Here is a 12988-nt window from a genome sequence, read left to right on the forward strand (position 1 = left end):
GAAAAAATTCTGTCCAACTCCAAAATGCATGGCCCTATTTACCATCCCTATCTATATAAATTATCAATTATTTCAATAAGTTTCATCTAAAATTGAATCTTAAAAATTCAAAACCTGAAGAAAGAAAAAAAATCGAAATCGACCAAAATGTTTTTTGACCCGGCAAAACGCTGCATATATACCCATTTATTCATCTATTCAGTTATAAGCGATAGATCTGATAATTTCGACAAATCATGAACTGCCAAAATCAAGTCAGGGCTTTTATCAGCACATCAAATTTGAGAAGAGCATATGGGTTACACATCTATCTGCTAGCCACCTACTATAATAAATACTCAAAAAAAGACTCACCTGGTATTTGGCAAGCTGTTGTTGCTTCCCCTCCAGGGTAGACTTCAAGGGACATTCCTTCACCTTCTTCTCCATGCCCTTGAGCCAGCCAGACAGCTGCTGGTAGTTGGACTCGTACAGATTCCAGTAGTGAAGCGCCTGTTCCAGATTGTCTTTCAGGGAGTTCAACTTGCTGGAATAATCCTCCCAGTCCAAACGGAGAACCTCAAGCTCTTGCTGAATGTTCTGGCGGCCTTTGAGTCCTGTAGTGTCCATGGTGACTTGGGCGTGGTTGTCGCACTCTTTCAATTTGGAAGCGCCCTCTGGCGTCATAGTGATAAGTTCCTGGAAATTAAATTTATATCAAATTTAAATATCAAAATGTAATTTTAATTTTACTACAATGTCTTTAATTCAAAGGAATACATTCTTCATATTGTAAAACCTTTCTTAGAATTGTAACGATCTTCGAGCACATTCAGTGGATATTGCGTTGTAAAAAAGCAACAGGTTTTGTTTGTTTTTTCATTTAAAAAAAATAATTAATTAAATTGTTTTTATACACCAATAGTTTGATTCCTGTATGATTAGGATAAAAAATATAAGACTTTTGAAAAAAAAAAATCAAAGAAGTAGACGAACAAAACCAAAAAAAAAAAAATAGAAATTTGAAGAAATTTGTGCGGCTATGTGGTCTTGTGGTATGACACTCGCTTTCGGATCGGAAGGTCCTGGGTTCGAGCTTCGCGCTCGGCGCATAGTTGAGTCCTTGGAAAATACTCTTTACTCACATTCTCTCACCGTACTCAGGTGTAAAATGAGTACCTGGCCGTTAACAGCTCGGCGCATAGTTGAGTCCTTGTAAAATACTCTTTATTCACATTCTCTCACCGTACTCAGGTGTAAAATGAGTACCTGGCCGTTAACAGCGTTGTCTTTGTCCGAAAAATTGTAATATTGCCTAACAGGCGTCATGTCCCATCCTACATGTTAAATGTTGCTGTTGACCAGGGACCCCTTGTAAAGCGCATTGAGCACTTTTAGTGGATATTGCGCTATATAAAGCTCAATTTTTTAATTTTAAAGAAACAAACAAAAAACAAAAACAAAATAATACACAAAACCAACAAAAGCGAACGAAACCAAAGACAAAGACAAAGCCAACCAAACCAAACCAAACCAAACACAAAGACAAAACCAACAAAACCAAACGAAACCAAAGACAAAACCAACAAAACCAACAAAAGCAACGAAACCAAAGACAAAGACAAAACCAACCAAACCAAACCAAACCAAACACAAAGACAAAACCAACAAAACCAAACAAAACCAAAGACAAAACCAACAAAACCAACAAAAGCAAACGAAACCAAAGACAAAGACAAAACCAACCAAACCAAACCAAACCAAACACAAAGACAAAACCAACAAAAGCAAACGAAACCAAAGACAAAGACAAAGACAAAACCAACAAAACCAAACAAAACCAAAGACAAAACCAACAAAACCAAACAAAACCAAAGACAAAACCAACAAAAGCAAACGAAACCAAAGACAAAGACAAAGACAAAACCAACAAAACCAAACAAAACCAAAGACAAAAACAAAACCAACAAAACCAAACGAAACCAAAGACAAAAACAAAACCAACAAAACCAAACGAAACCAAACACAAAGACAAAACCAACCAAACCAAACGAAACCAAACACAAAGGTCAAAGGCTTACCAGCAGTCTGTCCAGCTTGGTTTGAATGGTGTGCTTGTCCCCAGTGGAATCGGCACACAGCATGAGTTTGTCTTTCATTTGAGCCATCCAGTCCACGGCCGTCTGCATGCTGTCCTGGTATTGTTGATGCATCACAACGTGTTGGTTGGAACGCTGAATCAAATTCTGGTTGGAAATAACGTGAGGTGTGAATAAATTCGTGATTTACTACATTTGGTATGCTTGGAGAATGAATTGATGAATTTCTGTCGTTGTTTTGTTTTTTTTTATTACAGTATTTCTTTATTTATTTCAAGGATGCAAAGCGCCTACAGCCTGTTGAAATCGGGATATGGCGCTATACAAATACAAATGTCTTTTATTATTACAGAAATAAATGTCAGTGCATATATGTAGCTCATCGCCTTTAAAATAGTATTATGTTGGGTTGATTTGAGTGTTGAACAATAATTCTATCACCAGAAAAATGAGATTTGGGTTATGCTTCAATGTTTAATTTAGGTGAATGAATATAGTTTCTTGAGGAGAAAAAACCCGATATTTCATATTTCTGGTCGTTTTAAATATAGTTTTAATTTATGTCACCTCGTTAATCCTGATCTAATATCCCTTTGAAGAAGTGAGTAACATATCATAATCATAACAATGGCGACAACAACAGTAAAGTTATATTTCCAGGTTTTTCATCTATTTGCCTTATCCATTTCATAGAAATACACAGTCAACCAGTTCGATATACAGATCACATTTTTAAATATAAAAATATTCTAGGCTTTTTTTCTCTCTTATTTTGAAATTTGAGCCAATATTGATTTGATAGTTTTCAACAGTTATGGAATTCTTTAAATACAAAGAATGCAAAATTCTAAAAGTTACGTCTTGCTCAAATCCTTTAGGGTGTCAATATTTCAATCTATAAACAGCCCCTACCTCAGCGTCAGTGGCCAGTTTCTCATATCTCGAGCTGACATTGGTGATAAAGTCGGCCACATCAGGGTTAGATGTGCTCTTGAGGACAGTCTGAGCTTTCTCTATGACGGAGTCAACTAGCCTCTGATGAGATCCGATGTCTTGGAGGGTGCTCTGTCAATGTTAATGTAGGCATATCATGAAAGCAATGTTTGTTGTCAATGTTAATGTAGGCATATCATGAATGCAATGTTTTTTGTCAATGTTAATGTAGGCATATCATGAAAGCAATGTTTGTTGTCAATGTTAATGTAGGCATATCATGAATGCAATGTTTGTTGTCAATGTTAATGTAGGCATATCATGAATGCAATGTTTGTTGTCAATGTTAATGTAGGCATATCATGAATGCAATATTTGTTGTCAATGTTAATGTAGGCATATAATGAATGCAATGTTTGTTGTCAACGTTAATGTAGGCATATCATGAATGCAATGTTTGTTGTCAATGTTAATGTAGGCATATCATGAATGCAATGTTTGTTGTCAATGTTAATGTAGGCATATCATGAATGCAATGTTTGTTGTCAATGTTAATGTAGGCATATCATGAATGCAATGTTTCTTGTTATGTTAATGTAGGCATATAATGAATACAATATTTGTCTAACACAGTTTTCATAATGAGCAAATTATAGTCTTCAACACAAAAATATTTCAGCAATTTAACATCACAAACAAAACAACTTCAAAGCTGTATTAATATCATTTTAACAAATATAAATGGTTTGAAAAAAAAATTCGATGAATGAGGAGCATTGAAATCAATTGATTGACGTTTTGAAAATGCCTATACTTATTTCTAAATAAAATAATATAGTACAATTCCCTTTAACAATTATAATACAATTCCCTTTAACAATTATAATAGAATTCCCTTTAACAATTATAATACAATTCCCTTTAACAATTATAATAGAATTCCCTTTAACAATTATAATACAATTCCCTTTAACAATTCTTTTAACAATCTCAGGAAATTATTTTCTGTTCGGTCTGTCTCTAGAAAAGACTGTTAGGTCTGTCTCTAGAAAAGACTGTTAGGTCTGTCTCTAGAAAAGACTGTTAGGTCTGTCTCTAGATAAGAATAATATAATCCAGATGTATGTAACCGTGCAACGTTGAAAAGTGAGTAACAGGGGCTACGTTTAGTGCTCAAGTACAAACAAGATGCTGATAGTGGAGCTCACACTTGGATCTCCCAGGTTAACATTCAACACCTTACTTATCTACTCAAATAACTCTCCTAAAATAGATTAAAAGCACGAAGTCATACCCTATGGTTCTGTAGTTGGACACGCTTCTCCTGAAGGGTGTTTCTCAAATCCACATCAGCCCTAAGAGCAGCCTCAGTCTCAGACATCCATCGCATCAACTGGTCTTGGCCATCAGCGTAAGAAGACCATTGGATAAGGAATGAGTCCACGCGTCTCTGGGCATCGTTCAGGCCAGAGAAGAGATTCTCCCATTCTTGTTTTGCCCCTCTCAGCTCTGCCCTCACTTTCTCTCTTCCTGATGCAGCTGTGTCTGGGTAAAGTTTTTCTCCAGCTTCGATGGCTGTATTCAGTTTCTGGTGTCCGTGTTCTTTCTCCGTGAACAGCATCTGGATAAAGAAAAAGGAAATAAATATGTTAATATTTGATCCAAGTTGAAAGCAATTTAATATTGATAATGTGTTTATCACTCTGAAAATATGCTTTTCTCAAACACATAATCTTTTTAGCTAATTCATGTAACATTAATAAAGTGATGCTTTGCTACCAAATATGTGGATGATAATTGTTTATTTTCTTTCACAAAACTTTAATAATGATTAAAATTATCATTGACGCAGGATATCGTTGATTTTAAACTGATAAAATGTCAAAGGTTCGATCTTCTATGACTGAATCAACTTATTAATCATCTTTTCAATAACAAACGCCTAGTCATCAATTTTTCAAAGAAATCAGCTCTTTACCTGAATAAGAGCTCGTTTCTCTTCCAGGGATTCCTGGTCCCCGACAGGTTGTGAGCAAGTCTCGAGTTTCTGGTTTGCCATTGTCATCCAGTCCTGGAAGTCTTGCATACGACTGTCGTATACCATATGCTCCTGTACATATTTCTCCCATTTAGTGATCAGGTCCTGAAGATGACAATAATAAGCATAAAAATCACAATCCGAAGCAATTTTTTTTACAGGTGAATGAAGGAGAGCATTTTTGCATCCAATGTACACATTTGTACTGTCAGAATTATTCAAATTTTGATTAGAAAACAAATTCCTCAACCTTTTGGTAAATAATCATCTTCGTGTTGAGAAGGAAAGTCTAGCTTCTTAGAACCTACATTTAAGGCTATGGAACAAATTTTCACCATGCTAAGAGCAAATTATTTATTTCTAAAGCTGTTTAAAGTGAATTTTTCCATTTTTCCCCTTTGAAACTTCGCATTTTTGAATTTCAAGATGGCAGCACTGGTTTAGGGCAATTCTATGTCAGTGTAACCTTTAATTAATGGGAGAAAACTCTCATTCAATTGGAATCATATTTACCTTAACCATGGACAACATTCCCAAGTACTTGTTTGTGAGCTGGGAGACCTGAGTGCTTAGGCGTACATCAGAACTTGTGTGCATCAGGGTCTGGGCATCATCTGTGAATCGGTCGATTTCTTGTTGGTGGCTCAGAATTTCCTCTCGTTGTTTCTGGATATAGAATCACATTTCAAAGAACTAAAATTACAACAGTTTTATGAATCCATCAAACATGCCAATGATGAACCTATACGAGGGTAAAACAAAGAAAACATTTCATGTGCCTTGATTTTTAAAAAAACATGATGTTTTAAAGAAAGCAATAATAATCAATGAAAAGACGTAAAATTAGGTGAAAATAAATTTCCAACCCTGACGCAATGTATGTGATGGTCTATGCCGTTGACCACTCAAAAATAAGATGGAAAGCATCAAGCAGAACAGAGTATTTCATCAGAATGTGTCATTTTTAATAACTCCTCTCTGAAAACGTGAGTATAAAACCGTGCTAAATATACATACCTTTTCAGGTTTTTATTTCATAACACTGCCTCCTCCCAAATGTTACACTTTTATAACTTTTCCCCAAATTTTACATAATTCATGAAAATGAGGAAATTTTCATTTCTTTCCATAATTATACCAGAAACTCACCTTAAACTTGTCAACTTGTGCCTCCTTCTCCGTGAGTGTATTTTTAAGGTCATGTGCTTTGATCTGTGTCTCCATCTGTTTGAGCCACTGGGCAAACTCCTCGAACTTGGACTCGAAGTCTCCCCACATGCCCATCGTCTGGTCCAGGGAGACCTCCGTGTGGTGCATCAGGTTGAGATAATCTTCCCATTCCCTCTGAGCATGGTCCATCTCCCTCTGGAGGATGTCCCTGCCTTGTGGTGATGTGTTCTGGGCAGTAGTAGCTCCGAGTTCTTGGGACACTCTCAGTTTGTGGTCGCCTTCTGCCACATTGGCTGTGAATTCCTGCAAAATGGTTAAAATATAAAGTAAGGAGTTTGGGCGATTCTCTTTATTTGTCTTCTTCTACTCAGAGAATATCTGAAAATATTCATGGTGTGCACTGTGACAACAATTATGATAATCATTTTTTGTGCCCTGCCGATTGGATAGAAAACGTTTATCAACAAATAATATCCTACTACTACTACTACTACTACTACGACGACGACGACGACGACGACGACGACGACGACGACGACGACGACGACGACGACGACGACGACTACTACTACTACTACTACTACTACTACTACTACTACTACTACTACTACTACTACTACAAAACTGCTACTACTTCATCATCATCAAATAAACCATCTGACTTAGTCAGATTGAGTACTACTTCTAAGAAATGAAGAAAAAAACTTGTGGTTCTGTCCTGAGTCTGTAGTCCTAGTCAAATTATAACCTCAACTATGCAATAATCACTTTTATAATTTAGATTTTTTTTAAAAGATCAAAATGAAGTACACAAAAAAAAGTATTTTTCTTTTTACCTTTAATCTTTCCCTCTTGCCCTTCAACGACAGCTTGTCGCCAGATCGGTCAGCACAAGCCTCCAATTTCTCCCTGGCAAGATTGAGCCAATCCATGAAGTCTTGAGATGCATCTTGGTATTGTTGGTGGTCTCGCATGGAGCGGTCAAATTTGTCTAGGATGTTCTGTGATGTCTCGCAGATGCTGCTGTATTTTGTCTTCAACTCGCCAACAAACTTGTTGACCTGAAAAAAAAAATTCATTTTGAAATGTTGACAACATACAATTATTTTGGAAAAGTGAGAAAAAAATGCTTTTCTAGTTGAAGCATTTTATCAACTGGAGAGTTTAAAAATACAAGCAACATTGAGAATTCAGGTAAAATACATTCTCTATGCGCTGATAATAAAATAAAATTAAATGAAAAATTCCCTTTATTCATCCCCATGGGGAAATTATCTTTAGGGTCTATTCCAAGGGGAGACTGGAATAACCCAGGCATCAGCCGCAGTGCCGCGGTGCAATGTGAGCTAGAGGAAGGTGGCTCAGATGCAGATGCTCAAAAGGGAATATAAAGTTGACATGATCAGAAATATGAAATTTTGGGTTTATTACACTTATGAAATTATCTTCTTTCTTCTTTTTTCTCCTCCTCCTCCTCCCCCTCCTCCTCCTACTTCTCCTTCTCCTTCTTCTTCTTCTTCTTCTTCTTCTTCTTCCTCTTTTTCGTCTTCTTCTCTATTTCCCTCATTTTGTCTTCATGTTTGAATGTCTAGTTAGTGAATGACCGCTGTTGTCTTCCTCAGCTCTATCAGAGGCCCATGCAGTTTATAGTCTGCAGAGGTGCGGTACCAATTCTCTCTTACTCTTGCATCTTTTGGGCAGGTGTGGGATATGTCTTCAGTCTACTCAATAAATCAAATAAACTTATCCTAAGTTTCATATTTTTGGTTATAATTTCAATTTTCAGCATGAACATCACTCGAAAATAATACTATTTTGAGATGATAAGTCACCTATATTAGCTGTCTCTTGGTATTCAATTATTTAAACCACCTATTTCATTATTAGAGTTTTTAAAATAATGCAAAAATATTAAAAACTTCTGAATACGTCTGTCAAATGAGATGTCATAATCATAATGGGGTTCCTTACCTTAGCAGCAGGTGTTGATTGGGTCAGACTCTGTGCTTTCTCTGCCAGATTTTCAATAATGTGGCCCCGAGATAAGATATCTTGATGCAAAACCTGGTTGATAAAACATTGAAAATGTTAGTATCTTTTGCCAGTTGAGTCATTAATTGTATCACTTTAAATAAATGTGAAACATCTTTTTGGTATGAAATTTTTTTTCAAGAACGCAATTTGCAATTAAAATATGGAATAGTGAAACACAGTTGAGGTGTTAAGTTGTGTTTAAACAGAAAACTTCATGATGAATAGTCTGAACAACTCAACTCTTTAACATGGAAAATATGGATCAATAAGTCAACAAGAAAAAAAGAAAATCACAACCCACCTTGTGGTTCTGTAGCTGAGCCTTCTTGTCAGGCAGAGTAGCTTTGAGTTCGGTGTCTTCCTTCAGCTTCACTTCCATGTCCAGCAGCCATTTCTGGAACATCTCAAAGTTCTCATCATAGGATGACCACTGGTTCAAGTTCAGGTCAAGTTTACGCTGGACTTCAGACGTCTCATCTCTCAGAGCCTCCCAGTTGTCACGTAGATTTCTAAAATTATTACAGAGACATCTTGTTAACAGACATATTCTCTGGACATATTTAATCAAGAGATCAAAAACAAAAGAGAAGAATAAGCTTAGTCCTTGAGAGCTTAAGCGTGAAATAGACAGTAACAGTTTGCACCTCTTAGAATAGGATGCTGGTTTGTTGTCACCTCCAACTGTCATGTAATATTAGATGTGACTTCTCAATCACTGGTGGATAGATAGTGATAGGGAGGAGAGGAGAAAGAATAAGAAATTCTGACCTCATACTAAAATTATTGATTATAATATTGATCATTTATTTGATTTTTCACATTTCACTACTCAGAAAACAAAGATTCTGGGCACATTACATTATAACAGCCTGTCATAGCAAGACAAAAACCAAGTCTATGACAGGTAGAGTCGAATGCTCTACCAATTTAACCAAATGCTCTACCAATTTAACAAATTGCTCTACCAATTTAACCAATGGCTCTACCAATTTAACCAGTTGCTCTACCAATTTAACCAATTGCTCTACCAATTGCTCTACCAATTTAACGAATTGCTCTACCAATTTAATCAATTGCTCTACCCATTTAACCAATTGCTCTACCAATTTAACCAATTGCTCTACCAATTTAACCAATTGCTCTACCAATTTAACCAATTGCTCTACCAATTTAACCAGTTGCTCTACCAATTTAACCAATTGCTCTACCAATTTAACCAATTGCTCTACCAATTTAACCAATTGCTCTACCAATTTAACCAATTGCTCTACCAATTTAACCAATGGCTCTACCAATTTAACCAGTTGCTCTACCAATTTAACCAATTGCTCTACCAATTTAACCAATTGCTCTACCAATTTAACCAATTGCTCTACCAATTTAACCAATTGCTCTACCAATTTAATCAATTGCTCTACCAATTTAACCAATTTACAAAATTAGATTCAATAAATAAATGTTCTAGTGTAACTTAAATACGATTGACTTCCAATATTTGAAGACCAGTGTTTCATTCATTTATTTTATCACTGTGCTACCTACCAAAAGTAAATCGACCTCGTTTACCTGATGTCCTGTCTGATAATGTCTCTGCCATCTGAGGCAGTATTTGGGTACAGTCGTTCTCCATTTTCAATTGTCTGGTGGATTCGAGAAGCTCCTTCATCCCTCTGGGCCGACAAATCCTGAAGTTTTAAAAAATTGCAAATTTAAAAAAAAGATAAATGTGTTATTCTTTGAAACAAATATTGTATATAGTGTATGGTATTCTTCATATGAAACAAACTGAATAATATAAATACATTTTTTTAATGTTATGATTTTCTGATAAAAAGTCTCTCTCTCTCTCTCTCTCTCTCTCTCTCTCTCTCTGTGGCATATCACTTGGACGTAGCCTCCCACACAGTCCTTCGGCAGAAGTCTCTGTCTTGTGCCCATCTGCCACATTCCGTCACGCCGTTGTTGAGCCATTCCTGTATATCCTGTTGCCATCTTCTTTGTGGTCTTCCTCTGCCTCTTTTGCCCTCTGCCATGCCCTCCAGTACATCTCTCTCTAGCGTGTCGTGTCTTTTCAAGTGCCCAAAGTAATTGAGTTTCAGCTTTTTTATCTTACTCATTAGCAGGGACTTTTTTAGTCCTAGTGTTTTCATGATGTTTGCATTGCTTTCTTTGTTTGTCCACGGGATGCGTAAGATTTTTCTATAGCATTTCATTTCGAAGGCGGTTATTCTCTTTTCTGATTCTTTGGTTATAGACCATGTCTCGCATCCATATATTGCAGTGGGAAAAATACAGGATGTTAGGATCTTCATTTTCAGTCTGACTTCCTCGCTCTTCCAGATTGCCATCATTTTGTTTAGTTTGTTGCTTGCAATTGCAAGTCTTCTCCTGATATCTGGTGCCGATTTTCCATTGGCTTCTATTTGTGCTCCAAGGTAAATGAAATTTGTAACATTTTCCAGTTGTTCTCCTTCTATTTCGACCTGAGCAGTGCTGCTTTTATCTGTGCTCATTATTTTCGTTTTCTTTGCGTTTAATAATAGGTCTTTGTCTTCACTATGTTTTTTTACCGATTTTACTAGTTTGTTGAGACCTGTTGATGTTGTTGACAATAGCGCCGTGTCGTCTGCATATCGTAGGTCAGAGATCTTCCTGCCATTTATCTTAACGCACTGTACTCTTCATCTTTTTCTTCTGTCATTACATCACGCATTATTGTTTCGGTGTATAGGCTGAATAGTGAAGGAGAAAGGATGCACCCCTGCCTCACTCCCCGCTTTATTGGGAACCATTTTGTAAGTCCATATTCTAGTCTAACCGATGCTGTCTGTTGTTGGTAAAGATTGTTTATGAGGTTGACTATTTTGTAGTGGCAGTTTAAGTTCTTCAAAGTTGTTACTATTTGTTCGTGATTTACGCAGTCAAACGCTTTGACTACAGTGCATAAATTCATTTAGCGCATCTCAACATTGCTTCATGATTTAAAACCAGGGGATGAATTAATACAAGTTTTAAGTGCAACTAAAAGCTAATTTATAGTCTTCCATATATTTGGAGAAATAACAGTCTTAACAACAAATGAATGAACAAAATTAAATAAAATTGAATAAGATAATATGAAGTCAACACGAAGATAAGCGTTATGCAAAACCCCATATTTGGAAAGATCAACAACATAAGAAAATCAACAAACATCGGAAAGAGAAATATTAAACGTGTGATATTCCAAATTCCATAATTTGTATTTTGGTTGATTTCATTTAGAAATTGATCGGTTGATGATTCGACAATGCTATGCTGGTCAATTCTCGGATCAAGCATCGTATTTTGGTACTTGTATCTCTCAACAGTTCTTTCAACAGCCAAACTGACCTGTAACATGATAAGTCTGTCTTGTACATCCTGTTTGTCTCCGGCAAGATCCCCACAGACCTGTAGACGCCTCCTGAGAGTGTCCACCCACTCCATACTCTGTGCCATGCCCGTTTGGAAAGATTCGTGTTCTTCTACGTAATCACACCATTTCGCTGTCACGTCCTGGAGATAGTAACATGAATAATACATACATCAATATGCTGTCTTTTGTTCTATGTATAGGCATAGCTATTAGCAAAAGTCTAAAGATGATAAAATATTGTACCAAATATACCACAGAAAAGGTATATCCATATCCTGGACATAGTAATATATATAAAACATATATCAATGCTGTCTTTTGCTCTATGTATAGTCATAGCTATTAACAAAAGTCCAAAGATGATAAAATAGTGTACCAAATATACCACAGGTTTTAGACAAATAAGCAGTTAACATCTAGTTGTTATAAATAGTTTATGAAATGTTCGTTTCATTTTGTTTGTTTGCTTTGGTTTTTTTTTTCCTTATTTTTATTGTGGGCGAGAGATACGTGTAGTTTCATTTGATTGGGTTTTTTTTTCTCTCTTTCTTTTTTCTTTTTTTTTCTTTTGTTTTTATGATCAGGTTTAGAGAAAATCAAAATTCAACAAACATACACATTTAGCCGAACTTTGACATTTGACATACGCCCTCTTTAAATTAACAATTCAACCCTAGACCTTTCGAGTTTTTTTTATAATTCCTAAATCTTTCTTACTCAGAACAAAATTCTAAAACTGACTTAGGCATAGTAAGACAAACACGATTTACGAGTCAGATTATTCCTTATAAGACTGACAATATTTAGTTTTTATACTGTCCTGTATCACTTACCCTAGCCAGGTTTTTCAGGGCTTCATGTCTCGTTCCAAGCTGGTTGCTGTAATGAGCCAGTCTAGAGTCTGTGTTCTGGACTTGGGCTGCCATGTTCTGGAGCTCGTCAAACTGGATTTGTTTGGACGCAATGTCCTTTTGGAGACTCTGTATGCAGAAGTGATATCAAATAAATGCAAGACGACTTAACAATGTAAAACATAGATTTTTTTAAAACACACACAAAAAAAAAACACACAGTAAAAAAAAAAACTCTATTCTAATATTTTACATTTATACCAACATATAATAATAATAATAATAATAATAATAATAATAATAATAATAATAATAATAATAATAATAATAAATAATAATAATAATAATAATCATAATAATAATAATAATAATAATAATAATAATCATAATAATAATAATAATAATAATCTTTATTGTCCAAATAGGCAATTATTGTTAGGTTACAGCTCTTGTAATAGGCGAAAAAAGTAATTAAAATAGTGGTAAT

The 12988-nt window shown here is 35.6% G+C and overlaps 1 protein-coding gene across 4 annotated transcripts in view; it reads right to left on the minus strand.

Annotated features, from left to right (window-relative positions):
* Positions 1-12988, minus strand: part of LOC144970464 (muscle-specific protein 300 kDa-like) — a 503594-nt gene that overhangs the window by 317807 nt on the left and 172799 nt on the right. For all 4 annotated transcript variants that reach the window (XM_078910148.1, XM_078910139.1, XM_078910156.1 and 1 more), the window contains 13 exons: positions 12484-12630; positions 11626-11790; positions 9820-9938; positions 8555-8762; positions 8191-8283; positions 7056-7280; positions 6199-6522; positions 5563-5715; positions 4990-5154; positions 4306-4632; positions 2991-3143; positions 2061-2225; positions 355-678 (listed from right to left, as the gene is read on the minus strand). In XM_078910148.1, the coding sequence (XP_078766274.1) occupies positions 355-678; positions 2061-2225; positions 2991-3143; positions 4306-4632; positions 4990-5154; positions 5563-5715; positions 6199-6522; positions 7056-7280; positions 8191-8283; positions 8555-8762; positions 9820-9938; positions 11626-11790; positions 12484-12630 (2568 nt within the window). The remainder of the gene's footprint in view (positions 1-354; positions 679-2060; positions 2226-2990; positions 3144-4305; positions 4633-4989; positions 5155-5562; positions 5716-6198; positions 6523-7055; positions 7281-8190; positions 8284-8554; positions 8763-9819; positions 9939-11625; positions 11791-12483; positions 12631-12988) is intronic.

The sequence above is a fragment of the Berghia stephanieae genome, chromosome 1, assembly GCF_034508935.2.
Source record: "Berghia stephanieae isolate SIO BIC M18660-M18661 chromosome 1, UCSD_Bste_1.3, whole genome shotgun sequence".
In the NCBI taxonomy this organism is placed as follows: Eukaryota; Metazoa; Mollusca; class Gastropoda; order Nudibranchia; family Aeolidiidae; genus Berghia; species Berghia stephanieae.